Here is a 26,902-nt window from a genome sequence, read left to right on the forward strand (position 1 = left end):
GAGTCTTCCGCACCCTCCACAGCCAAAACCAGCCCGCTGCCATCTCCTGCTTCTTCTCCCTCCTCAACCATCTCCTCAACATGGCCGAGTTCCTTGCAGCCCGGTAAGCCTCCCTCCCGCCCTTCCCACCGCTCTGCCTGCTCTTCCCAGCTCCCACCCTGCCATCCTTCCTTCCTTCCTTTCCTCCTTTCTAGCAGCACACGCCGCTCGGCCTGTTGTTTTAGTACTTGTCCTCTGTTCCCACTTCCTTTGGCGTTGACACCGTGGTATGGCCTGCCTGTCCTGTGGCCCTGGGCACAGCTCTCTGCGACAGAGCCTGGCCTGCAAGTCTGGGAGGGGGCAGATGGGACGCTGTTCCTGGAGGGTGACACACACATCCGGAGATGCTCCACTTCCAGGGAGAGGCAGAGGGTACTTGCCCACTGGAAGGCACCCCAAAGGTGCTGTCCTTGTCCCCTCTTTTCGGGGGAGCAACCCAACAGTGAGGCTGAGGGCAGGAGCCAGGGAACCACTCCTCTCTCTTCCCCAGCAAGACTCAGTGCAGCACCGCGCTGCCTTTCCTGCACGTGTCCCTGTGTCGTGGCTTGAGCCCAGCTGGCAACCAGAGCCATGCAGCCGCTCGCTCACCCCACACCCACCCCACTCCCGACAGGATGTGGGAGAGAACCAGAAGAGTAAAAGTGAGAAAAGTCATGGCTTGAGAGAAAGACAGCTTAGCAAGTAAAGAAGCAGCCATGCACGCCAGCAAAGCCCAAAAAGGAATTCATTCACTCCTTCCCGCTGGAAGGTGAGTGTTCAGCCACCTCCAGGAAAAGCAGCGCTCTGTTGAGCCCGAAGAGTTACATGGGAAGACAAACGCCACAACTCCAAACGTCTGCCCCCTCCTTCTCTTCCCCCACCTTTCAATACCGAGCGTGACATCATACGGCAGACAATATTCCTTTGCTCAGTTGGCTTTGCTTCCTCCCAGGTTCTCTGCCTGCTCCCAGCCCACGCACTGATGGGGCGCTGTGAGGAGCTGAAAAGGCCTGGGCTGCTCACCAACGACCCCATGCATCAGTGTTCTACCAACACTGTTTTCACCCCAAATCCAACGCATAGCGCTCTGCCAGCGCTAGCAAGAAAGTCAACTCTATCCCAGCTGAAACCACAACTCCCCAGACCTGGCCTTCTGCCCGCCTCCTTTGCCTTCCCCTCCTGACCTTCTCCTCCACTGACCTCTGCTTTCCTCCTGACAGCCTTCACCCGCAAAAAGACAACCGTGCCACACATTGTGCCACCCCTGACCACCCAGGAGACGACCGCCACCACCTCTGCCAGCAGCACCTCCAAGACCTCTGTCTCCAGAGAGGCCAGCCCCGCTAGCAGCACAGAGCTCCCTCTGACAAGCGCCTCTCCAAGTCCCAGCTCTCTGCCTGCCCCCAGCAGCCCACTCAGCACCTGGCTGCCACCTGCCACCACTTCCACAGTCGCCACCACTTCCACAGTCTCCTCCACATCAGCCTCAGCCACCACCCCAAAACCTACGCCAACCACCCTAAGGCCCCAGCCCTCCTCCCTGAGGACCAGTGCTCCAACAGAAGTGCCTGCCTCAGAGTCTTCCGCACCCTCCACAGCCAAAACCAGCCCGCTGCCATCTCCTGCTTCTTCTCCCTCCTCAACCATCTCCTCAACATGGCCGAGTTCCTTGCAGCCCGGTAAGCCTCCCTCCCGCCCTTCCCACCGCTCTGCCTGCTCTTCCCAGCTCCCACCCTGCCATCCTTCCTTCCTTCCTTTCCTCCTTTCTAGCAGCACACGCCGCTCGGCCTGTTGTTTTAGTACTTGTCCTCTGTTCCCACTTCCTTTGGCGTTGACACCTTGGTATGGCCTGCCTGTCCTGTGGCCCTGGGCACAGCTCTCTGCTGACAATAGAGCAGACAATATTCCTGTGTTCAATGGCTTTGCCTCCTCCCAGGTTCTCTGCCTGCTCCCAGCCCACGCACTGACGGGGCGCTGTGAGGAGCTGAAAAGGCCTGGGCTGCTCACCAACGACCCAAGCATCAGTGTTCTACCAACACCGATTTCTCCCCAAATCCAACGCGTAGCGCTCTGCCAGCGCTAGCAAGAAAGTCAACTCTATCCCAGCTGAAACCACAACTCCCCAGACCGGGCTTTCTGCCCGCCTCCTTTGCCTTCCCCTCCTGACCTCCTCCTCCACTGACCTCTGCTTTCCTCCTGACAGCCTTCACCCGCAAAAAGACAACCGTGCCACACATTGTGCCACCCCTGACCACCCAGGAGACGACCGCCACCACCTCTGCCAGCAGCACCTCCAAGACCTCTGTCTCCAGAGAGGCCAGCCCCACTAGCAGCACAGAGCTCCCTCTGACAAGCACCTCCCCACGTACCAGCTCTCTGCCTGCCCCCGGCAGCCCTCTCAGCACCCAGCTGCCACCTGCCACCACTTCCACAGTCGTCACCACTTCCACAGTCTCCTCCACATCAGCCTCAGCCACCACCCCAAAACCTACGCCAACCACCCTAAGGCCCCAGCCCTCCTCCCTGAGGACCAGTGCTCCAACAGAAGTGCCTGCCTCAGAGTCTTCCGCACCCTCCACAGCCAAAACCAGCCCACTGCCATCTCCTGCTTCTTCTCCCTCCTCAACCATCTCCTCAACATGGCCGAGTTCCTTGCAGCCCGGTAAGCCTCCCTCCCGCCCTTCCCACCGCTCTGCCTGCTCTTCCCAGCTCCCACCCTGCCATCCTTCCTTCCTTCCTTTCCTCCTTTCTAGCAGCACACACCGCTTGGCCTGTTGTTTTAGTACTTGTCCTCTGTTCCCACTTCCTTTGGTGTCGACACCGTGGCATGGCCTGCCTGTCGTGTGGCCCTGGGCACAGGTCTCTGCTGACAATAGAGCAGACAATATTCCTTTGCTCAGTTGGCTTTGCCTCCTCCCAGGTTCTCTGCCTGCTCCCAGCCCACGCGCTGACGGGGCAGTGTGAGGAGCAGAAAAGGCCTGGGCTGCTCACCAACGACCCCATGAATCAGTGTTCTACCAACACCGTTTTCACCCCAACCCAACGCGTAGCGCTCTGCCAGCGCTAGCAAGAAAGTCAACTCTATCCCAGCTGAAACCATGACTCCCCAGACCTGGCCTTCTGCCCGCCTCCTTTGCCTTCCCCTCCTGACCTCCTCCTCCACTGACCTCTGCTTTCCTCCTGACAGCCTTCACCCGCAAAAAGACAACCGTGCCACACATTGTGCCACCCCTGACCACCCAGAAGACGACCGCCACCACCTCTGCCAGCAGCACCTCCAAGACCTCTGTCTCCAGAGAGGCCAGCCCCGCTAGCAGCACAGAGCTCCCTCTGACAAGCGCCTCTCCAAGTCCCAGCTCTCTGCCTGCCCCCAGCAGCCCACTCAGCACCTGGCTGCCACCTGCCACCACTTCCACAGTCGCCACCACTTCCACAGTCGCCACCACTTCCACAGTTGCCACCACCCCAAAACCCATGTCAACCACCCTAAGTCCCCTGCCCTCCTCCCTGAGGACCAGTGCTCCAACAGAAGTGCCTGCCTCAGAGTCATCTGCACCCTCCACAGTCTCCTCCACATCAGCCTCCGCCACCACCCCAAAACCCATTTCTGTGTCCCTCACTACTTCCTCATTTAGGGCTGCTGAGAGCACTACCCTTTTTTCCTCCCCAAACACCACAGTCACTCCGTATGTCAAAACATCTTCATTAGTAGTTCCTACAAGTATCTCTGCCATGTCCACTCCAGTTTTGATCTCAACACCTTTATCTACAAGAAGCACTTTTGCTCCCAGTGTTATTACTTCTGCTTCGACAGAGTCGGTTGAAAGGACTTCTTTGCGAACAACAACGTTAACTACTACCCGGACTACGTCGTCTTCTTTCACCTCTAGACTTTCAACATCCTTGTCTTCTGTTGTACCATTAACTGTGCCACAAGGTAAAGTAAATTGATATTCTTTCCTATGTCATGCTTCTGTTTTTAGCTCATCTTTTCTGTTATGTGTGTATGAATTCTTTCATTACATACTATTTGGCTGTGATACCATTTCTATGATTTGGCCCCATCTTTTCTTTTTCACCTTTCTGCAATTTTTTTTTTGCGGTGTAGTTGTCTGAATTCCTTGGTTTCATAACAATAGATCCCTTGTTATGTACCAATGTAAACATTAAAAACTTTAAGGTAAGGAGACTGACATGAGGCTTATCAGGAAAGTGACAGTATAATTTGTTTTTTAATCTCAAAATCCTAATTAAGCAGTGTAAGAAAGTTATCTTTTATTTGGACAGGCTACCTCGTTGACTTACCCTGCAGTCCTTCTGTTAGCTCTCATACTCATTCTGCACACTTGAGTATTTTCTGGTATCTCTTCTGCAGGGTACTATTTTCTCAGTTTTCAAGCTATAGTGATGTTTTTGGCTCCTGTGTATAATTAAAACCTAATGTGTCAGCTGAAGGAATACCACATTCTACAATTTCTGTACAATTTCATCTGAAGGGAGGCACACAAAGTAACATCATCTCTACTGATTTTAAATGGAACTGTCCTGCTTTATGATCTCCAGTATAGGAGCCAGGAACACAGGTGTGGATGCACAAGAGATACCTACACATTTTAGCCTCTATTCTGTATAGGTAGCAGAAGCCCAACTTCTAGTCCTATTTAGAAACAGGCTGAAAATCTTTATTCAGTGCTTCCCAGGATGTGGATTAACCCTTCTAGGAATAAACCAGAATGACACATGCACTGCTCAATCTGTAAATGGAAAGTGTATTTCCTTTGTGGTTCTTCTATGTACTTTTTTTAAACCACTGTTTGAGGACACAGAAAAGAGTTATCATCTTAATTTCAGCTACTTTCCTATTGCCTTCTCCACTGTCATATACCACTTTCACCATTTTTTCTCCTTTTCTGTGAGTTTAATTTCCAATGAATGTGCAACCTCACCTCCAACAAGTTAAAGCCTCCACTTGCTTTGCTTACCTTTTTCAAGAGTTAGGAGGGATATGCAGCATCCTCATAGGCCTGCCTTTTTCTACCCTGCTTAATGAGATGATAAGTATTTACTAATTCTTATCTGTTAAGCAGAGCTATATGGTACTTCCTTAATTGTTGTGAATCTTCACACAAATTCCTCCCTTTCATTGTTATAATCTGATCTGAACCAGAAATTTATCTCCAAGAGCAACAAAAATTAAGAAAGTGGAACACCATGCTCAGGCCACCCAAGATATCACCTACTGAGTCTTACTCTAGAAGACTGATTTACACAAATTATCCCAAATAATCAAATAAGGAAACTGTGGTTAACTATTATTCTCAAACGGTGATATGAAAATCAATATATAACAGCAGATATAGTCACCTGTAGCAGAACCTCTCATGTTTTCACTGTGAACCTTGTCAGCAGAATGCAGCTTGTACAGGTCAGGCAACTCGGCCACAAGGCACAGCAGAATTAGGTGCCTGCAGAGCAAATGATTAGATGCACAGTCTGTCCTTCCTCCCACTCTTACACAAGTAATGCAGTACCAGAGGCTGGTATCATTTTTCCTTAGCAGAAAGGAGGCTCAAATGGACTGACTCCATAAGCACTGGGAAATGACAGTTTGACACAAGGAGATGAGATTCTTTCTATCGCCCCATTCCCACTGACCTTGCTTTCCCTGCATCCTCCTACTTTTCACCTCACAGAATGGGAACCCAAGTAGGAACTCTCATAAGCAGGAGTTTTTCCCTAGTATAATTATGGGTTTGGTGCCCATTTTCGATTTTGTTCACATACTTTTTCTAAGACAAGTGCTTCAGAGCAGTATTTCCCAACCATACTATTACTGGGTTTGTGCCTTGCAGTTAACAGGCGAGTATTATTTAATGAGTTCCCAGTATTATTTAATGAGTTCAGAAAATTGCAAACAAATTCTTCTCCTTTCTCTGCACATTGTTCAGCATTAAATGGAGCAATTCTGGTACTTTTCAGTCTTTCAGAATATTAACAACGCTTTTCAGTCTGGAAAGAAATGTTAAACGCCGGCTTAGCTCATAGCCCTCGATTTATGAGATACAGGTATAGTATCTTAGCCTCGTATCCAGTTACTAGTTGCCTTATTTTCCAGTGACAAATTCCCACAATCCTGCTACAGTATTAACTGAGCCTTCCCCACAACAATGTTCAGGTTTCATTCATAACCTTTCTTCAAGGGGGGAACCTGAACGTGCTCTAAAGTGCATTGCACGGAAGCAGTGCAAGAGTGCACAAGTTGCCCTCATAGTATTCAATCTCTTTGTTCTCCTCAATATAAATTTGCAAATTAAATCTTCAAACTCATTAGAATACCTGTTTTCAGTCAGCTTTTTGCATCATAAACTGCTTAGTATTTTGCTTCAAGTCAGGAAGAAAACACAAGATCAATACAATCAGTACCTGCTCTGTATCATTATGCACTCCAGCTAGTAAGGAAAGGCAGACTTCGGGCAGGCATTTCAGTTACAAACTTCTGGCTGCCTGCAAGTAAATAAATCCTTAAATTAAGTAAATTAAGTATTTTTCAAATAAGTAAAATCTATTACAAAGTCTGTGAACTAGAAATAATTCCATCAGAATTAGCCAGCTGTTTATTTGCATCTTTGTGTTCTCACCAGTGGATTAGAGTCCTTTCCTCCTAGACTGAATTTGCAGTATATCCTTAACAGGAATTATTTTGCTCATTTGTAATTTCAGTGACTTCCATTTTCTCAGTTGTCATCCAGTGTAACTCTCTCATGCATCTTCAGTGCCTAGTTTAAAACTTTCTCTTGCTGCATTACTCACTTGTGACTTGTCAATTGTCTCATGCAATAAAAATGGTTTTCCATGAAACAGAGTAGGGAGGCTTTTGGCATCCAGCAAAGGTCACTCAAGACCACCAAGATTTCTATTTTTTTTTTTAATTTTTCTTTTTACATTTGACAGTGCGTTGTAGAGAACTCCAGTATGAAGAAAAAATAACTTACAAAGGCTGTTCTATGAATGTCACTTTAAGCCAATGTGAAGGATCATGTCCATCTTCAACAAAGTAAGGATAACTGAGGGGTTGTGTAGTTGTGAAATTGTTTATTTCTCTTACTTGGCTGTCTGTAAGTAGCGCTATTTGTTAACTACCACTCCTTTATAACTCAGGGAGAAAAATGTGGTTGGCATCTACCCAGCAATACGATGCTGCTGTATAAGCCAGCTGACTAGAAACAATGGTAATAAGGTCATTTCATATGTAGGGATTTACAATTTAAACACTGAATGGTGTCTCACTTCCCTAAGTTTTTTTTTTCTTAAAAAAAAAAAACCAAAAAAACCCAGAGACATCAATGGTTCATGTTCTGAGGGCTTTTTTGGTGGTTTTTTTGTTTGTGTTGGGGTGTTTGTTTTTTTTTTTTAAAGATGGAAAAGGTCATTAGACTACAAATACCTGTTTTCAAATAGCTAAGACAGCAAAATAAGAAATCTATCTCACCTAAATACGTAATGTTACTTCGGTTGTTTCATAATATTCTCCTAATAGTGTAATTCAGGGGTATTTAACAGTTATCAGTGTCTGTCTCAGTCCATGCCGTTCTGCTTGCTCTTTAGGAGGTTATTCAGACAGGGAATCAAGGCTTCAATAAAAGTAAACTGATTGCAGCAGTTACTTGGGAAAAAAATTAAAATTGTTATATTCCCAACAGTACAAGCAAATGAAATGTTCAAGAACAGGAAAGCAATGAATGGTTTTCCTTGTGCAATAACCGAACTAATCCTAAAGCGATCCCCTTCAACGCAAGTTCAGCCCCAGCATTTTGAAAACTGAGTGACTTTGTATCTTGAGAGTTTTCAAAAGGGCAGTTAAGCCTGAAAAAAAGATTTTTAGTTATTGACGTTCATCAAAATCACTAAGAAAGTTGTGGTTAAAAACCAGTTTTGTTTTAATTGAAACCAGGCAGACTTTTTCCCCTCTTTAAGAGATTTTTACAAAAATATTATTTTCTGTAACACTCTTGTCTACTATTAACTATTATGGTAAGAGACCTCACAGCCCAGAACTGACATTATGTGGTCATCAGCTTAAATTCTGGTGCTAGCAGTTCAGAGGAAGAAAGGGATTTTCCCTCCTCCATGAACTGTGCGAAAGGAACATGCACCATTCAGCATCTTTGCTAACAGATCATACCAGAGACCACCTGTACACTGTAAGCAATCCAGTGTACAGCTTAAAAAGATTAATTACATAGTTACTGTATTATTTTCAAAAGTGCAAAAGGAGAATGGTGGAATCAAATCCGATTAGTTTTGCAGTGAGGCCTAATAGCCATAAACCTTTTGCAAATGCAGTCAAATCGAAAGGCAGAAACGCAGGACACCTGAGCTCCCACAGTGGTCGTGAGAACTTGAGTCAATGGCTGCACTGCTTGTAGTTCAGTAGTTGACAGAAACCCTTGAACTCTAAGGGTTATGCTCTTTCCTCTAAACGTTCCACTGTAAAGAGAAAAATAAAGTTCAAACACCTGAAGAGGTGTAAGCCTCAAATGGTGTACACAGATCCTAACTGATCCTCCCTCTCTTCCAAACAGGTTGAATGTTGAGAACATGATGGTCACCACAGCATGTGGCTGCTGCAGGCCACTTCAGCTTCTTAAGAAGGAATTCCAACTACCATGTCAAGACCCAGACAACCCTAGAAAAAAGCTCACTACAGAAATAATTGTATTTAGTGGCTGTGTCTGTAACTTTGACAGCTGCATACATTAGCCGGATGGCCTCATACTTTTCTTTTTTTAAATTAAACACTGATCGCAATTGAACACTTCCACAGTGACTGCTCATTGCTGGAAGCTCTCTTGTACTGATTACACGGGAGAGCCTTGCAGTGAGGCTTCCTGAGCAGCTCCCTGGAGCGTCAGTGAAGTTAAATGATAAATTATTCCTGATCAGAAGGGAGCTGGGGGGAGGGGTGCTAGATGCAGGTGAGAAAAAAAAAAATAAATAAAGTGGGCCAGGTGGGGGTGGGGAAGAAAGACCACACCAGAGATTGTCTGGCTTTGCTCAGGGTGATACTTACTTAACCCGAGGCTAAAAACCGGCCTTCCGCACTGTGCAATAACAGAAATTTTACTTTCAAATAAAGTAGAAGGAATCAAATTTACTAACTTATTTCTCATTATTTGACCAGTTATTTTAACTGACAATACTGTTAGGTATTTTCACTGCAGTTGAACTAGGACCTGAGGAATAGCCCGTTACTCCACTGGGGGAGGAGAAGGCTGAGGTGACCTGATCCCTCTCCTTTGAAAGCAGACCTGCCCGCAGCAGAGTGGTGCTTGTCACCCACACACAGCTCCTGTCAGGGAACGAGGTGCTACAGGAACCCTTACTGTGGTGGGGCGTTTCTAGAAACATCATTAACACAGACACCTTGTGGACAAAGCAGAAATTCACAGGTCATTTCTCTGTAAGGAATCAGTACCAGCATTTCTAACAGGACACAGTTCACTCACAAGCCATCTCGACTTGCTGCTGGTAGAGAGTATTTTTTACTATTTTGTTTGCAATTCATTTAAGAAAATGTATAAATGCACAAAAGCTCATAGGGCCCAGGTTTAGGTTTTTTCCTTTTAATAAGTTTTAAAGAAGTACTAAGAATCTGAAGCATACATTTAAAGTTTGTGAGGTTATTTAGCAGTTCAGATACTCTTCTTTTACAGCAACATCAACTTTTTTTTTTTTTACAAGACCTGCCTGTGTGTAATACAGGTGTGTGTTTCATAGCCTCAACCATACCCCACTGTTACACCAGTTTGTTGTACTGTTAATATACTTACTGTTGTTAAGCACTATAGGAAGACAGACTTTTACATCAAGGGCTTTTTTGGTGGTTTTTGTTTTTTTGTTGTTTTTTTTTTTAAGGCTTTTTTTTTGTGTGTTACAGCAGAGTATTTGTAACATGTTATCAAACATACCAACAAAAAAAGCCATAAGAACACCTCACTGGGGCAGCAGATCTGCAGACCAGGTACAATTCAACTAAACACAACCCACCAATAGTTTGCAGGAAAGAATTTACTATTACACATCAACTGTTGTTTCAGAACCACCATTCCATGCAATTCTTCTTTACATTTCCATGCCCCCAGACAAAAAAGGACAGTTTTATTACTGTTCTAATCATTTATTTAATCTTAATACGTTCTTCTGATGAATATAGTCTAATATATAGTCTTCTATATGAAAATTCTCCACTTAATTTGACAGAACTTTGTTTTATACAAATAAGACAATCACCATAAATGTTACATACTGGAGTGTAGGTCAAGAATGAACATGCGCTACCTGTTTTGCTATTCAGTTATTTTCACATGTCAATGCCTGAAAATACTGTACTTAAAAACAATAACACTGTTTACTGCAGAAATTACTTTGTCTGCTTGACAGGATACATCACTTTGGTAAGTTAACCATCATTCACAAAAAAATAATCAAGTATTTGTCCTTAATTTTTTTTATGTTTCTGCTCATGGCTTCATTGAGCTGACATTTAATACAGAGTGTGAACAGTCATAAGCTTAACACAGTCACCACTGAAAAGACACTTTCCCTTACCCCCCTCCTTCCCACATTTTAGCACAGCTTGAACCAAAGCAAAGCGAACGAAGTAGTGCAGTGTCTCAAAGTGTCCTTTAATGAGGGCACAGAACATTTTCAGGGGTAGATATACAACAGGATTTGGAAAAAATGAAATAGAAGCTCCTCCCCTGTCTTTGCGAAGACTCCCCTTAGTTCAGCACATCAGATTTTTAACATAGCAGCCAAGAGCACGGTTAAGATAACAGGACTATTAGAGACATACAGCATCCAAAGGACAAAACATAAGGTCATCCATTAGTATTTTGCCAACTGCCCAACCTGACTGCAGGAACTGCTCATGAAGATTTTCAGAGACAATGTTTGTGATCTAAGCAGCTTGATTAGACACTTGAAAGGCCATAGAAGGGACCAAGTTTTCAAGAGAACTTTTGAAGAAAGACCAGGTCTATAGCCAAGTTTTCAGTCATAACATCCATAGTTAAACAGCCACTTCTGGAAAAAAACCAAAACAAAAATCTCCCCAAATCCACCCACCACAGCCAAACCTTCATTCCTCATTTTTCACTTGCACTCAAACCAAATTATAATTACTCGGTTCCACCATTTAACTCAAAGCACTGAAGCAAAACCCGCAAGGCACACTCAAACCCTGGAGAATGCTGCCCCCTGCTGGGCGCTGGGCAGCACGACAGGAGCCTCATGTAAATGGGTTCTCAATGTCACCACTATCACTCAAAACCTTTATTTCATGGGCATACGTGGCTGTATGTGTTGGGAGACACCAGTCCCCTCCTTCCTTTAAATAACCTTAGGGAAATCTTGACCTGAGGTTCAGTTCTCCCATCAGAAGCAGCTGACGTTCACCGAGACCTGCAGTGCTCACTGACAGCTGCCGACAGGTTCTAGCTGTACTACCTCACCTGCTTTGTTTTAGTAGCCTTTGTTGCACCTCAAGGCTTGAAGAGTGTAAGCCACAGCTGTGTCCACTTACTTTTGCAGAGAAGCTACAAAGAGTTTCCTGCTGTGGAACAAGTTACAAAGGCTTTGGTTGTGAAAACCACTACGAAAGCTGAACTTTTTGGGGCCTTCTACTCTCAGTCTCAACACAAGTCTTCTATACCGCGTTGGACGTTTTTACCACCACTGACAGACAGGAAACTGTTCAGCTATCAGGTATTCAACTTCGAGTTTTAACATTACTGTACACTGGGGAAAAAAAATATTGTTTAAAATTACATTTTCATCTAAGAGTGCATGCCTTACAGCCCTTCAAGGGCCCATTTCTTCCCACTTCTCCTTTATACAATACCAGACTCTGCAGTTAGTTATATCACATCATTAGCACTATTACTTGCTAGGTCTGATGGGAAACAAAAAACACAAAAACAGAATATTTAACTTCAGTTTGACTAACAATGAACAAGCATGTACTCATTCACCACCTACCAGAGAAGCTCACCTCATTATTGAGATAAGCAGAAGGATTAAGAATAGCTTTTGTGTTCAATCCACTTTCCAAAGATCAGAAAACATTAAGATGTAAAGGATTACAAGATTAATACTTTAAGACTCTGGTCCTGTGGCATTTTTCAAATACAAAGATTGGCGACACTCAACATAAACATTCATTTGAATCAGATTCAAATACATCTTGGAATCTGCCCTTTCACCCAGCACAAGACTTGTGGCAATGATCAACTTCACCAAGTTTTGACTCTATGTTAACATCTGAATTAGCCTTACTGCATCCCATTGGGGTCTGTCAGCTCAGAGCAGAGGGGGCACCTGTTAAAGGCAGAATATTACTAGCCATTTCAGTTGAAATCCTTGATTAAGACATCTAAATCAATTTCCCTTCAACAAGTTTAAAAGCCTGACCTCTGCAAAAAAAAAAAGGAGCACAAGACAGCCCTCCTACCCTTCATGTAACACACTAAAAGCCATTTTTAATGTAAAAAGTCACTTCCCTGTACTGTACATTTCAAAGTCTTAATTTCAAACAAGGGTCAAGTCCTATTAAGGCAGGGAGCTGGTATTGGTTAACATTGCAGTACTCAGACAGTGATGTACAAGACATTTATTTGCAGTATGATGACAGCGATATAAATGGAAAAACCCAAACTGACATGGTTAATATTAAAACTGTTCTGACAGCAATTCACATAATCTCTGAGATACAGCTTCTTTACTTGTTCGTAGTGTGAGCCTATACATCTGAAAAAGAACATAAAATATTATTTAAACATAGTTTGGCATTAAATGAATGCACAGTCAACGAGTTAAAGCCATCAGTTACCTCTTGTTTTCTTAGACTTGGTAGGAAAAAGACTTCAAACTAGAACATTCAGGGGCAGGCAGCCACCGAGTGATAGTTTGTTCAAACCATAGGCTGGAGCACATCTTTAAACACTTGTTGAGAGTTACCGTTGTTCTAATATTTTTAGGCTTTAGCAGCGAAATTTTTCTGTAAGTGGAGTAATGTTGTGGGGAAAAGTCTAAAGACTGTCTACCACCCCTTCTTCAGAAAACAAGCAACTTACCACCCAAAACTTGCTTTTATTCCTCAGTTAACTTTGATAGCATCTCTATCAAAATGCTTGAGGATGAATATTCTTAACATTGCGTTCATTTTCTTATTTTCTTTTAGCCAATCATTCTTTTATTAATTTAAAATGGCCAAGGGAATTATACTTAATCTTTTCCAAGGCACACAAAACAGAAACATTATGTGTTTCCAACTTCCAAGAGAATGTGGGACTCCAGGGACAATCTAGAATAATACAGTGATCTCTTCCAACAGGAAAGAATTGCTGCAAAGCAGCAGCTCACCAAGCTGGGCCAGGACCAGCTGCTACAATTTCATTTCTGGCTGGAGTCTGCAGTCACAATTAGCTATTGCAACAGTGATTTTAAATAAATACCTTCAGGAGTTTCAGACACACACAGTTATTAGTGCAAACAGTAACTTGTATTCAAGCTGTAGATACTTAAACAGATACCTGTGCCTGGAGGTTGGGTTCAAGGCGCAGTAAGCATCCAATCTGAGTAGTTTTTGTATGTATGATGCCAGCACCAACAAAGTTAGCAGGATTGGGATCTACCTCCTCAAGCAGGGCTGAGCCAAAGCCAATTATCTATGAAAGAAAACCAGAAGATTTATCTGTTGGGACAGTGGGACACCAATACCAAGCCTACTCAAGCCCAGCCATGGCCAACTAACAAAAGAAGGAGGAGTAATTTTTATTCCAAGTATTCAAGACATAAAAGAATTCTCTAATACCAATTTTATTACAACATATTATTGAAGTTACAGAGTAACCCTGATAATGAGCTGTTCCTAAAAACAAAAGAGCAACTGAGAAATAATTAGACTCAACATAAGTCTCTCCTGTTTTTCATAAAGCCATTCCATTCTTACGCTTGTCACTTCTGTTTCTCCTAAGCAACCAGTTCTACAAAAAGTCAGTTGTTTTCTTTGTAACTGATAACTCTAGTATAAATTTAGGCTTGAAGTATCTTCCAATTCAGTTTTAAGCACTGAATTAGTGTTTTCTTAAATAGCTTCAAGTTTCCAGCTGATTCAAGCACACGGAGAAACAGTCCATTCAACACAGCACTGCCATGGATCTGTTACACGACAAGGACTCTACACTTTGAAAGGATGATCCAACTGCCATATAAACCAGGATGAACAGAGTTTGCTTATACCACTGGGCTTACACTACAAATTAAGAATACCACACTACCACCCACCTTCGCTTTTGTGATCTCTGCATCCATCGGGTGTTTTGCTTTGAAGATATTCTGTACTTCTTGTTTCGGACTGCAGGACAAGATGAATACATGGTGTAATATACATTATGTACAGCACTGCTCAGCAGCAACTAATTATATTGGGACAGTTTATAACTCCCAGTATTAAGTACAGGATGGGGCACTGAACCAGCTACATTCACAATATACCCTTTTTTTCCCCTTGGCCCACCACAAGAATCCCCAGCCCAAGTACAGACAAATTCTTACTTGCTCAGTTGCTTCCAACGCTGAAAGAAGTCTTGAGAAGACATCTCTGTCGGCTGGAAAAATTTATTCAGTGTGATGGGTAATTTTACCGAAAGATTTTGAAATGTTCCACCATATCTGCATATGGAATAGAAAGAACACAGTGTATGCAGCAGTGTCAGCAGTCTCTCAGCCTAAATCAACCAAACAACTGAGGATGAACACTGAAGTGCAACTGTTTAGCACTAAAATCCATCAGCTGCAGATAATGTTATTTCTAAGATACAGGCTTTAATCCACTGTTAAATATATTTATTTGCTCTGCTCAGATGGCACATGAAAGTGAACTGGCAGAACTTGTAGTAAGGATCTCTCAGTTTCAGCACAGGTTGTTACCTTTGTAGATAGCACCCAAAGGAGCAAAAATATCTCTGTGAAAACATACCAGTAAGAACCAGTTTAGACTAGAATAACAGAATGTAACCAGAGACTGATGTTGAGTGGACATAACAAGATTCTATTTTTGGCTGCATGTATTTCTAGTTCAATTTGTTTGCAGAAGTGTTTTTGGTTTCCAGAAGGGAGAAGTTACTGTGTATATTCCTGTTGAGATTCCTTAAGCAAACAGGAAGACTGTTTTATACAGATAGTGGAAAGAGAAGTCATGGAGACATTTTATCTGTAGATGCTCTCTTGATTAGATGTTTGGTTTTTTTAAACCACATTGTTCCAAGTGGATTTCCTACCTTCCCTAGTAGCTTAAAGCTTTGTTAGATCAATTTTTCAAGTTGTCTACCCAAGGTAGCTTTGTGTGTCCATATTCTATAATTCAGTCAAAAAAACAGCGAAATTTAACATCTATCTTCTAATTAATTCACTAGCATTTAAATCCTGTGTTTTACCTGAATTGAATGTTCAGGATTGGAGCTTCCATAAAGTCTGACACACATTCGATGTTCACAACCTGTTGAACCTGTGCACCTCCATCCACTGTGGGGTCAACAGGTTTTGTCTGAAGATTCAGGCATAAGAAGTGGTTAAGGAAACTCATCAATAAATTGGCAATTTGAAAAAATTAGCAAATCCTCCAATAAGCTACATGAGGAATTAGCACTGTATCTGCTCATGCTAATGAATATTCAATTCTTGTACAGCAAGAATTTTAATGTTGTTTTTTTTTCTCCATACTGACATACCTAGAAGCAATAACCCCCACAATTCTCAGTTACATGGATATTCTTAAAGAAAGATTCTCTCAAAAAGGTATGAAGACACAGACAGACTTCACAATAAAACCCACTGGGCTATCTCATTTTGACGTGAACATTGCAGTGATGCTTTCAGTCAAACAAGTTTGACTACACAGTCCCCAAGAAATCCTAAATTTGGACTACCAAGCATTAAGGATAAACTGTAAATTAAGAGCTTATTTTAAAGTAACATCATTGTGTATGCGTTTTCTTCTACCTTCACCTCAAGTCTGAGGTTATCTGCTAACACAGGACTTGAAGGACACCACATCTATACCCCTACTACTTCATGACAGTGGGGACAGCTATGGAGTTACAATACATATTTATTCAGCTTTATATTCAATAGTAAAATTTGTGTTCATAACCAGAGCTTTAAGGAAAGAATCTTCCATCTCTGCTCAAGACTTGTTCTTTCTACAGAAAGTTTACTTTAGAAGGTTATCAACAAGTTTCTGATTTCTTCATGTTCAAGGACACCATGCCTTGATCCAGCAGCTTTATTATACTTTTGTGAGGTATAAAACACAAAACCCAAATAAGAACAGACAGATGCTACTGCATTTAAGGATATTTGACTGTAGATCATCTGAACAGATGACTGTTGGAGTAAAATTCAAGAACTGTGTTGATGTCTTATTTCCATAGAATATGAACATACGTCCTAGAAAGAAAAGAATAAAAGACATCAGAATTTTTAGGTACATCACATGTAATCATATAGAACTATTTGTCCTTCAAGTATCTAATACACTTGTTTCCTACCTTTCTTTAAAAGAGCTTTTGAAAACAAGCATAAATTTACATGGTTTATCATAACAAGACACTCACAGTTCAACATGAAATAATTAAACCATCAGATCTCTCCCACAGTAGCGGTCACACAAGCAGTTAAATAACCAGTGAAAGTCTTTCAGTTGCCAGATAAGGTTATTTTTTTATATAAAGAAGCTATTATGGTACAAAAAATTATGCAGAAGGGGAGAAGAAAGCAATTCTAGGGCTGGCCTGTATTTGATTCCCAGCTCCTTCCTAGAGGTTTTTGTTAACTTGTCTATCATAATACATTAATGCACACGTCTGAAATGCATTGTGTATGATATTATTACAATAAGCTATACTTTAAGATATGAAAATTGAGAAGAATGGTCCTTTATTACCCTGGCTGTACCAGACTTACAACTACGCAGCACGAGCTGGAGCTTACAGTACCACTTAACACTCCCACTTCACCTCAGCTACCAAGACAACCAAAAAATTTAGGGAAACTAGAACCCACACAGAAGCCAGGGACACACAAACAGTGAAGATCCTAAGACAGGCTAGGCCTGAAATCACGTTTGTCTCTAAGCAGCCAAAAAGTAAGTCCTGTCTGCAATAGCATGCTGGCACTGGGTCGATAATACAGAGAGCTAACCGCTTGGCCTGAAAGCTCTTACCCAGGTTCTGTCGAAATTCAGATTTCAATCCAATTTGTAGCAACTGATTTTCAAACAAGACTCCGTTATTTTTACACACAAACCTAGGGGAAGAGAAGGAAAACACACTGTAAATTCAGCCATATTAAACAATATTTAGAACCCCAAAATTCAGAGTCTACACAGGGGATGAAGATTGCAGTTAACCTAGAGAGCATCAGTCTGTGAGAGAGGCCTTTGCAGAAAACTGCAGTTAGAAACAACAATTTTACAACCAAAACCACCACTTGTAGGACACTAAAAGAACTGAAATTCTTATTTGATAGGAAGTCTGAGAAACTACAAAGGAAGTCACAATATGCTATATACACACACAGTCTACAAAGGACCAGGCAACAGACTAGGATTTTTCTTATTCATATTCTTGACAACTTCTGAAACTCATTAGGTTGGTGTAGAATTGAAAAGTTTGAAGCTTTGACTGTTTAAACCTGAAAGAAAAAAGAATCCCTTGTTTTATCAGTTCTGTACCACATAAGTCAACTGAGAGCTGTATATTTTTTTCCTTTTTTCATATTTTGAGAGAGGAAGCCCATTCTGCAGTGATTTCAGTCCTTTTTGTCACTCTTCACTTAGAAGTAGAAGAGGTGGTCAGCAAACATCAGCCTTTTGCATAAAATGCATTTAAAACATACTCCGAAATATCAGTATTTTAGACAATTTACTCTTATGTTTTCCCTTTTTTTTTTGTGAATAGTTCCAAAACTTAGTATACAACTTGCATTGCCACATTTTAGAGCAGTGGCCCAGCACTGATTCATAAAGGCAACTCTAACCTGTGTATTCATGAGCTTGTCAAAATCCACAGCATCTACAGAGGTGTTCTAATCACAAGTTTGACAGCACTTGTTTCTCTAGTTTTGCTGGTATTAAGTTAATGAACAATATAGTTTTGCTTTATAACTATATTCTGGAAGTTGCCCAGCCTTGCAAGGTTTTAGTATTGCTTACTTGTGAAAAAGCTCATCAGCATCATGCACAGTATCAGCTGGTTCCTCAGAAACTACCTCAGATGAAGCCAGGTCAGGGCTAGTTCAGGCAGCACAAAGGAAGAAAGGCAGTAGCGACAGAGATAGCAGGAGTTAGTAAAGACAGCTTAGTGCTTAGTTCTTTCTTTCACCTCCTTCCTCAAAAATGGCACTGTTAAGTTTAACGCACGAAAAAATTTATTAGCTGCCCTAGCTCAGTACACTTAGAATGGTATTAGGCAACGTTTTCCCACATTTCTCTCTCCCACCCCGCCCCTCCCTGATTGTTAGGAACCAGCAATTCTTCCCAAAGACAGGACAGCTGAAGGTGTTCGGTAGCTTAAATTTATACCTCTTAAAGAACTAAGTCCTTTTAGGTTTAATTGCGACAGAAAAAAGTTGTAGTTCAAAACCATATATGTAGATGTATTTTAATTACTACAAATGTGTGCTTTGAAGCAGAGGCCTCACCAACCTTAGTGGCACTTCTAACTATAGCTACAAGATCAGTTCTTAAAAACACATAAGTATTAAGTGTAGGCAAGAATATATGGGCACACAGAGAATGACTTACCCAAGTAACAGATAAGAAATAAAAGTGACAACAGCACTAAAAAGAAGCAGGAAAATGTAAAAGGCAACTTCTCAGTACCATAAGAGAAGTGTTTCATTATTTACAAACAGACCAAGGGGTTGGGCAATGCTATACTTTCTTCTGCAGAAAGAGAAAACTCCTTTTAGGTAACTGTTTTTTATGAAGCTATTAGTATTGATTTTTCCCCCCCCCTCTATAAGTTTTAACAAGCTTGTGTATCCTCCTAAAGTCTTGGTATTGTGTAGTGTGATTAAACATCGCTTATTGCCTTCTAAGAGAAACACAGGATCAAGTCTTAATCACTGTAAAACTGCAACAACGCATTGCCTAGTATAAAATTTTGATGAAATTCTCAGTGATCCAGGCAGATTAGTTTCTCTAATGCCGTCTTTTATATTAAGATGCACTGCAAATTTATCATGACATCATTCAAAATTTGGTCCTTGGCAATAGTAGTACATTCTTTGGTCAGTAAGATGAGAGATTTTTGAAGACATTCTGTAATGTTGTACTATTTATTTCCAAAATTTTAGCCAAGTAGCATTTAAGTGTAGCCACAGCAGCTTTTAATATTAAAGGGATCAACATCACACTGCATCTACACTAGATTATGTAATTAGGAAGATATCTGTATCAAATCCCCTTAAAATAAAGAAGCACTTGGTTTTTTTCCCCCCCTTTTCACTCCTGTTTGTCAGAGAGTAGCAGAACAATTTAAGCATATTTGAAATTCTGAGAATCTTGGGATACATCCATCTCACTGCTTCAGTATTAGCTTGCCATAAGTGGAGAGACACAAGAATAATTTATGGAAATAAATAAAGTCATATCAGGCCAAGATAACCCCAAAATTCAAGATGTATTGAGATGCACAAGCAGCTTCATTTAACAAAGAACCAAATCCAGCATGAAAACTAGGCAATACTGTGTGGCTAGTATCCTCGGGTTGATTACTACAGTCTCAGTTTTTCCATGAGCAGAGGTATTCAAGCACAATCCAGCACACAGTTCAAGAACACCTCTCTTGCTGCACAACTACCACCCAGGAATGCATTCAATAAGCTGGAATAAAATCAGAAGTTATTGCACATATTTTTTTCTCTAATCCTGTTTTAACAGGCAAATTCTTTTTCAGATTCCTTACAAGGTGACTTAATTACCTCGCAAAGTTGTCATCAGAACCAGGAGCAAGAGGTGCAACTGCAGAAGGGGAATCTGAAAATACATCCACGAGCAGACTACCACTAGAGGACGGTGGGGGAGCTGAATTGGCAAGAGGGGCAGCACCCAGACCCAGCAGATCTGCAGATGGAGAAGGAGTAGACTAGGGAAGACAAGACAATTTAGTGTTACACTACAGCAAAACTAAAACAAAGCTGTCTCTTTTGCATAGACAACTAAGCTATGACACTGTGCCTCTCCCCACACCAAATCAAGCTTTGAATACATGTAGGAGGTGTCACGGATGTAGTTACCACCTTTCACTTCAACTGAAGGTCATTTACAGATGTGATTTTCTTTTTTCCTTCCAAGAGAGTTATGCCCATCTAACCATTAAATAAAAAACCAAAATTCATCTGTCCAGAATCTGATTCTGCAGAAGAAAGATGACAACGTTTTTCTTCCTCTTCTCCCCTCCTAATTTCAAGGGAATTTAAGTACTGTAGGGAATAAAATTCAAGTGTGTTGTTTTTCTTTCATGAAGAATCCAGCAAGGCAGGCAGCGGCTTTTACACAAACCTAAATTAAAAACATCACAGCATCTTTAAAATTGACTTTCAGTTTAGTCCTGGGTTTTTAAAGCTTGGCAAACCTTAGAAACAATGTAAAGCCCAACCAGCACAAAAGCAGTCTGTAGCTAGTTCAAGCTGCAAACACTAAAGGTAAAGGCAAGACCTTACAATATAGGCTGTATGTATGTGCCCAAGTCACATGCAAGAACAAAGCACAGACTGTTAAAACAAAATGTTCATGTATTAGATGTTAGCAGCCTACAATATGGCAGATATGCTGAAGATGAGTCATGAGATTCACTTGGATTGAGTCTGAAATTTTGTTTTTGAAACCCAACTCAAAGTTATCGTATTCTCCAGAGACTAAATTTGATGCAAAATAACAAAAAATTCCCTAAAAGTTTTCAGAAGCCAATCAATAAGAACTACTGAAAACAACCAGTTGAACTCCAGTTTGGAACACATACTCAGCATCTAAGTCAGTCACACCAAAGCCACGGATGAAGGTAACATAGCAAAATTTCTTACATGTCTGCAATGCATAAAGCGAAGCTCAAGCACAATGCAATTTTAACTGCCAGTCACTTCAGTCAATTTGGCATGCAAAGAAAATTTGGCAGCTTTTCTGCTGGAAAGGGATTTGTGTCCATTCAAAGATGTTGCACTTGGAACATCTACTCATACATACTGCAATGACTAAGAGTGAAAGAATTATGCTTTAAAAAAACTGAGTAGGGAGTGTGCTACAGTATTTCCTTCTCTTAGGTAATCTATTACTACATCTCAAATGTAATTACAAGTTATGCTAGTCATTAAAACCAGAAACACGTATTACATTATGGGAATGATTCACCCTACTGGTTTTAATTGACAATACAATGAGAAGTTTCCGCTGAGAAAAAACAAGTCTGTGGCGTAGTCTACCATTACTGAACTGAAATAGTACTGTCAAATAAACAGTAACACCATTATACTGACTTCAGGACATCCACATTAAGTCAAGTGTTGTCCACTTCTAGTAAAAACAATAACACAAACTATCTACCATGTTAGACTAAGCAGAAGAACAGCTGATACTCTGAAGTTCAAGTTACTCCTTTTAAACATGTTAATTCTATTATCTCACCTTCACAGCAATTTAACCAGCAGAAATTCCCCTTTCTAAGTTTACAGCAATATTTTTCAAAGTAACAACATAAAAGAGACTTTTTTAGGTTGCAGACAGTTTGTCTCCACTTACGTAGTATTTCCAAAAGAAAATTGCAACCAAGTACGCAGTGGGGTGAAAGCAGCTCTAGGTTCCCTTGCTACTTTACAGCATACGCCCAGTGTCTTAAATTTCAGATAAGAAGTTTTGAACCCTTAAGAAGCGACTTCAAGGAAACCATTCTTTCCTCACTTGTACACCATCTAAATTAGTGAAATAACAGTTTTTGAACTCACAACAGCACTGGCATTGACAGAGGCAGGTTCAGCGCTTCCATTCATATCAGAGCTCCTCTCCTTTTTAATTTCTTCCAGGTCAGTAACTGTGCCTGGCCCTTTCTTCTTCTTGAGTTTAGCCAAAATAGAAGACTCCCTCTCTGGAAAAGGAGGCATTTCTTCCAGCACTGTAGCCTTATTAAAAAAAAAAAAAAATTAAACTTACAGAAAAAGCCAAACCCATTTCTGAGTCTTTGAAGATATACGCCCTTATAGATTACATGAGGCAAAATCAGAAGTAATTATCTACACAGAAAACGACCATGTAGTTTGTTGTACAGTGATGGAATAGACTTGCTTTCAAAAAGTTATTTAAAACTTTCCTCCCAAAGCGGTTCTTTAAGAGAAGAGGAACATATCACTTCTCTGGTACAGGCCTATTAAAAAAAAGTTAAAAATTAGATCACAGCAGACCTAATGGTCCTTAAGTCAAGCAGATCTACACTGAAACCACAGAAAATTACCCAAGGCTCTAGTCAGACCTAAGCGTTTATTAGCTGTCAAGACTAAAGGTGCCAAGCTCTGGTCAGACCTGAGAGCATCAGGTTAGAACCATGAACTTCTAGAGACAAAACAAACCCCACAGCACAATTTGAAGTTTCCCGCCTGCCATCAGGTAAGTCCTCAAAACAAAGCACTAGCCTTTTGGTATCCAAATATCGTAGGACCCTGTACTACACCAGCTTTCTCTGGCTTCCCAGCTCCAGATTAATATGCTTTAATGGTCCTTCATCCCACTAAAGCAATAATGACTTTAAAGGTGATTGCAACTGAATTCAGTAGACTTAAAAAAAAAAAAAAATCAGCACCTACATTATGGAACCTTAATTCTGCGTTAACATTTCTGAGCAATGAGGTAAGATTTAGTGGAGTTTACTTTTTGACAGAAGACACAGCTAAAGAGTTCTGCATAATAAAAAAACTCAAACTTTATACCTACCAATATATCAGTACTTGCAATAGTACTAAGCCTCAAATACTCAACAGCTCTCTGCTGCAGCTCTACATCAGCATTCTTTAGCTGACTGTCACTGCGCAATACATCTTGAATTGTAGTTTTGATTTCTGGGAACAGGTTCACAAACTTGATGTAGGTAGACAGAAGCAGAGCTCGGGTAGGAACACTGCACAGGTGAAACTTGGAATGTAGCAAGTTGAACTGGATGAGGGGACTTAAAAGATGGGAAGAGACAATTAGTTCCATTTTGTAGACACGATAATTCTTAATGCATTACTAGCAAGAGTTGAATCATTTGTTAGCTGGCCTTTAGGAATATTAAATAGACATTACATTCTTTACTGAAAGTGTTACTACTTCGCTTCAGTATTTGAGAAGGTGTTTTACCTTGATCTTGGATCACCTGCTATCAGATTTCCAAATTCTCCCAAGATATAGCCACCTACTTTTACAAGATTCTCATGGCATGCTGGAGCTTGAAGGGCCTGTAAGAACACATTAATAGTCAATGATCTGTAGAATATCAAAAAAGATCTTTTCTGTCACTTCCATGTCCAGTTTCCTAATCTTCTTTCCTGTAAGAGCAGATCATAAGTCTATGCAGAGCACTTAGGAGAAAAGCATGATAGGTGGTATGACTTTATAGAAGATTCTCTAACATAAATATTACTTAAGAGAACTCTTAGACCCATCTAACAGCACTGTGGACTTTTGAGGACAGATACAGCTGTTTAAGTTTCCCCTCAGTTCTTTAGGGGTGTCAGTAGGATGTTAATATACTTAATTTAAACCTTGCAAGGATGTGCTGAAGTTGTCCAAGATAAAAACACTGTCTTTACTGAGTATTGAGAAACATATAGCAGGGATGAGTTCTGAAAGTCAGCTTAAACATTCAGGAAAGGAAATAAAGTTAAAAGTCCACGTGAAGAACCCAAATGAAGGCAGAGCAACAGGGCCAAACATTTGAAAATGCTCTCCTTTAATAGTTCAAATTCCAGTTTTATCAGATTGTGGACAGAAGGAATGGATATATGCTTCCAGAAGGACCATCAAGTTATCATTCTGAGTCTTTTGGATTCCTGCATGCAGAAAACTTAAAAAAAAAGCAGCAAACTGCCCTGTAAAAGGCTTCTATTTTTACTACATTTCAGTAATTTTCCACGTAATGTAATTTCCTTACTAAGCCACCCAGCAAAACAACAAACCCAGCATAATCCCCCCTGCCCTCCCTCACCAAAACCAGAACAGTACCAGGAGTATTCTACATTACTTAAGCCAGAGAACAGTCTCATCAACTTAATACAGTCACCGGCTCTGAAAATCTATGATGCTAGTTTTATTGAGAGCTTCAGCAGTGTTTTGATGAAACATTCAGGATCATATTTTTACTCCTCCCTATTATGGGAAAGCACACACACCTGCTAGATCACATGGTGTTTACCTAATTCCTACCTATTTTGAAAGTGAATTGAAAACAGTTATTCTCACCTCAAAAACAGTCTTTGCTGCGTACCCTTGAACATCATCCCTGTTGATGACAATCTGAATAACTCGATACCACACCTCTTCACTGACATAGTCACCAGCAATGCGAATCAGATTCAAAATTGTATCCACATACCAGGTATAATCCACTGCATACTTCTCAGCTAGAATTGCAACTTTCAGAACCTGAACACACATAGGGGAATAAAGAAGGTTGACTAGCTCCTACTATAAGCTACGTATCAAGATTGACTTTCATAGTCTCAGTTTCAGATGCACCAGCTTGCCTACTTGCTCCCACCACTGAGGTGAAAGATGAACATCGAAATTCTGTGCCAACACGCACCAGTTGCCAGCTACAACATGCTTTCTGCATAACGCATTCAAGCATGTTGCATCTGTGGCTTTTCAACTGTGTACTTAAGTGATTAAGAGCTATTTATTGAACATTTTTGTTTCCTATAAAAACACCATCATCACTGAGACAGGACAAGCTAGGAAAATGGAGATCTGTAGAAAAAAAAAAAAAGTGGAAAATCAAACTAGCAGAGACAGACCAGAGTCAAAAGTAAAGCTGCTTTTTTCAGGTCATACTAAGATTCCTATAACCCAAAGCAAACAATCAGCACAATAAGCAGAGAAAGAAATCTCCACATAATTTGTTATCAGTTGCATTTGTACTGACCTATTATTTTAAGAATAGTAAATTAACAGAATGAAATTCACGTTTCAAGTCAGAAAAAAATAAGGAAACAAATATCTCACAATTTCTTCTCTAATGGAATAATCAGCAGTCTCCAAGTAATTGAGCATTTCAGCCACAATCTGTTGGGCATTGCTTCGGTCACACATCGCGTACAGGAGATCTACAGCTCTTTGCCGCACACTTACATCTCTTTCAGTCTGCAAAAGGACACACAGCAAAAAGTCAAGATGATTTCAGTTTTATTTAAGAAGCACATGCAACTTACTGAAGAGATGAAACTTACTATAATCTATAGTCAAGTTCAAAACAAATGCATTTTCATAAACTTTCAGGTGCAGAATATCCTTCACGTAAGCTATGAGTTTCTCATATTATTCTCACTTTCAGCCACCTAGAAAAAGGTCACTGGAGACTAAGACAGCTTCTTGCTCTTAGATAATATTATGAAAATTCAAATCATCAGGTTTTATTTCTCTAGTATACATATCCAAATCTGTACAAGTGCTGAAAGGATGGAGGACTTTGTAGAGAATATTCCACTATTACCTTAACTAGGGTGAATGAGTTTGTATTCCACTGTGTACTGGGTAACTAGTACCACTGGCCAAAATTGTCAAATTGTCAGCAGGCTGATTAGTGATCTGCAGGTTTAGTACTGTGTTTGCCTTGTATTAACAGAAGTCTAGCTAAAACAGATACATACTTTAAAGTTTGACAAATATATTAATATGCTACAACATGAGCTTGTAAGAAAACAATAATAAATGAAAACACTGAGGCATGTAAATAAATTTACATGCCAATCAATCTTCCTCTTTTGACCTCTGCTTTTTCACATAACCACAGCCTCAGAATATGCCTTTCTGGTTTCTTGACTTTCTGATTCTGCACTGGAAGTTTATCTGCTCTACTGCTACCTATGTCTGAGAGCAGCAAGACAGTAATAAAACAAAGTCTCTCCAACATTCACTGTTTTGAAAGAATTACTCATCTTCAGTCTACACCAGAGTGTTACATGGGCCACAACTAAAAGTATCAGATTTACTAGTAAGCTGCAGAAATAAACTGAAGCTGACTTGTTGCTGACATAGTTGCCAGCACAGCAAAATTTTTGTGGGATTAAGGAAAAAACCTAAAGCAGACTTTTGAGAATAACTCATTTGGTTCCCAAGTATTATCATCTTAATTGAGGGGGAGAGGGGCTTGGGGCAGTCGGGGAAAGGACATTGAGGCAAGGGAGAAGACAACACTCAAAACAGATTGCACACTTAAATATTTACCTTCAATGCATTGATAACTGTTTCTATGTGTGTTTTCACAGCCTCATGTGAGAATTCAGAGCTGGCAAGCGTGCACATGCTTTCCAGTGCTAGGTAACGCAAATTAGTTTCTCGGTGCTGCAAGAACTGACCTAGCTGGTTACAGGCACGGACTAGTAGATTTGGCTCACTGCACAGAACAGGAGAGAAAGTGAAAGGGTTAAAAGCAACAGGTTTGAGAACACCCAATACAGAATACTATTTCTGCAGTGCAAATTTCTTAAAACGCTTTAAAGTGTCTGCTAGAACGCCCTGATGGTGAAATGAAAATTGAGATACTGTGAGCAAATAATCTCTGTTGGATTAGAGTGCTGG

General features: G+C 41.0%; 1 protein-coding gene across 4 annotated transcripts in view; it reads right to left on the reverse strand.

Moving 5' to 3' along the window:
• Window positions 1–10,068: 10,068 nt before the first annotated feature.
• AP2A2 (adaptor-related protein complex 2, alpha 2 subunit) overlaps window positions 10,069–26,902 on the reverse strand; it is a 45,967-nt gene continuing 29,133 nt past the window's right edge. For 2 of the 4 annotated variants that reach the window (XM_014957428.1, XM_014957427.1), the window contains exons 9-23: window positions 26,549–26,717; window positions 25,328–25,465; window positions 24,566–24,748; window positions 23,465–23,562; window positions 23,060–23,291; window positions 22,081–22,254; window positions 20,065–20,228; window positions 18,293–18,370; window positions 17,303–17,385; window positions 16,438–16,527; window positions 15,516–15,639; window positions 14,635–14,751; window positions 14,365–14,434; window positions 13,611–13,745; window positions 10,069–12,825 (exon numbers count right to left, since the gene is read on the reverse strand). In XM_014957428.1, the coding sequence (XP_014812914.1) occupies window positions 12,748–12,825; window positions 13,611–13,745; window positions 14,365–14,434; window positions 14,635–14,751; window positions 15,516–15,639; window positions 16,438–16,527; window positions 17,303–17,385; window positions 18,293–18,370; window positions 20,065–20,228; window positions 22,081–22,254; window positions 23,060–23,291; window positions 23,465–23,562; window positions 24,566–24,748; window positions 25,328–25,465; window positions 26,549–26,717 (1,933 nt within the window). In that variant the 3' untranslated portion in view covers window positions 10,069–12,747. The remainder of the gene's footprint in view (window positions 12,826–13,610; window positions 13,746–14,364; window positions 14,435–14,634; window positions 14,752–15,515; window positions 15,640–16,437; window positions 16,528–17,302; window positions 17,386–18,292; window positions 18,371–20,064; window positions 20,229–22,080; window positions 22,255–23,059; window positions 23,292–23,464; window positions 23,563–24,565; window positions 24,749–25,327; window positions 25,466–26,548; window positions 26,718–26,902) is intronic. The other 2 variants (XM_014957430.1, XM_014957429.1) reach the window with 1 other exon arrangement.

Source organism: Calidris pugnax, unplaced genomic scaffold (assembly GCF_001431845.1).
Source record: "Calidris pugnax isolate Ruff unplaced genomic scaffold, ASM143184v1 scaffold211, whole genome shotgun sequence".
Classification (NCBI taxonomy): Eukaryota; Metazoa; Chordata; class Aves; order Charadriiformes; family Scolopacidae; genus Calidris; species Calidris pugnax.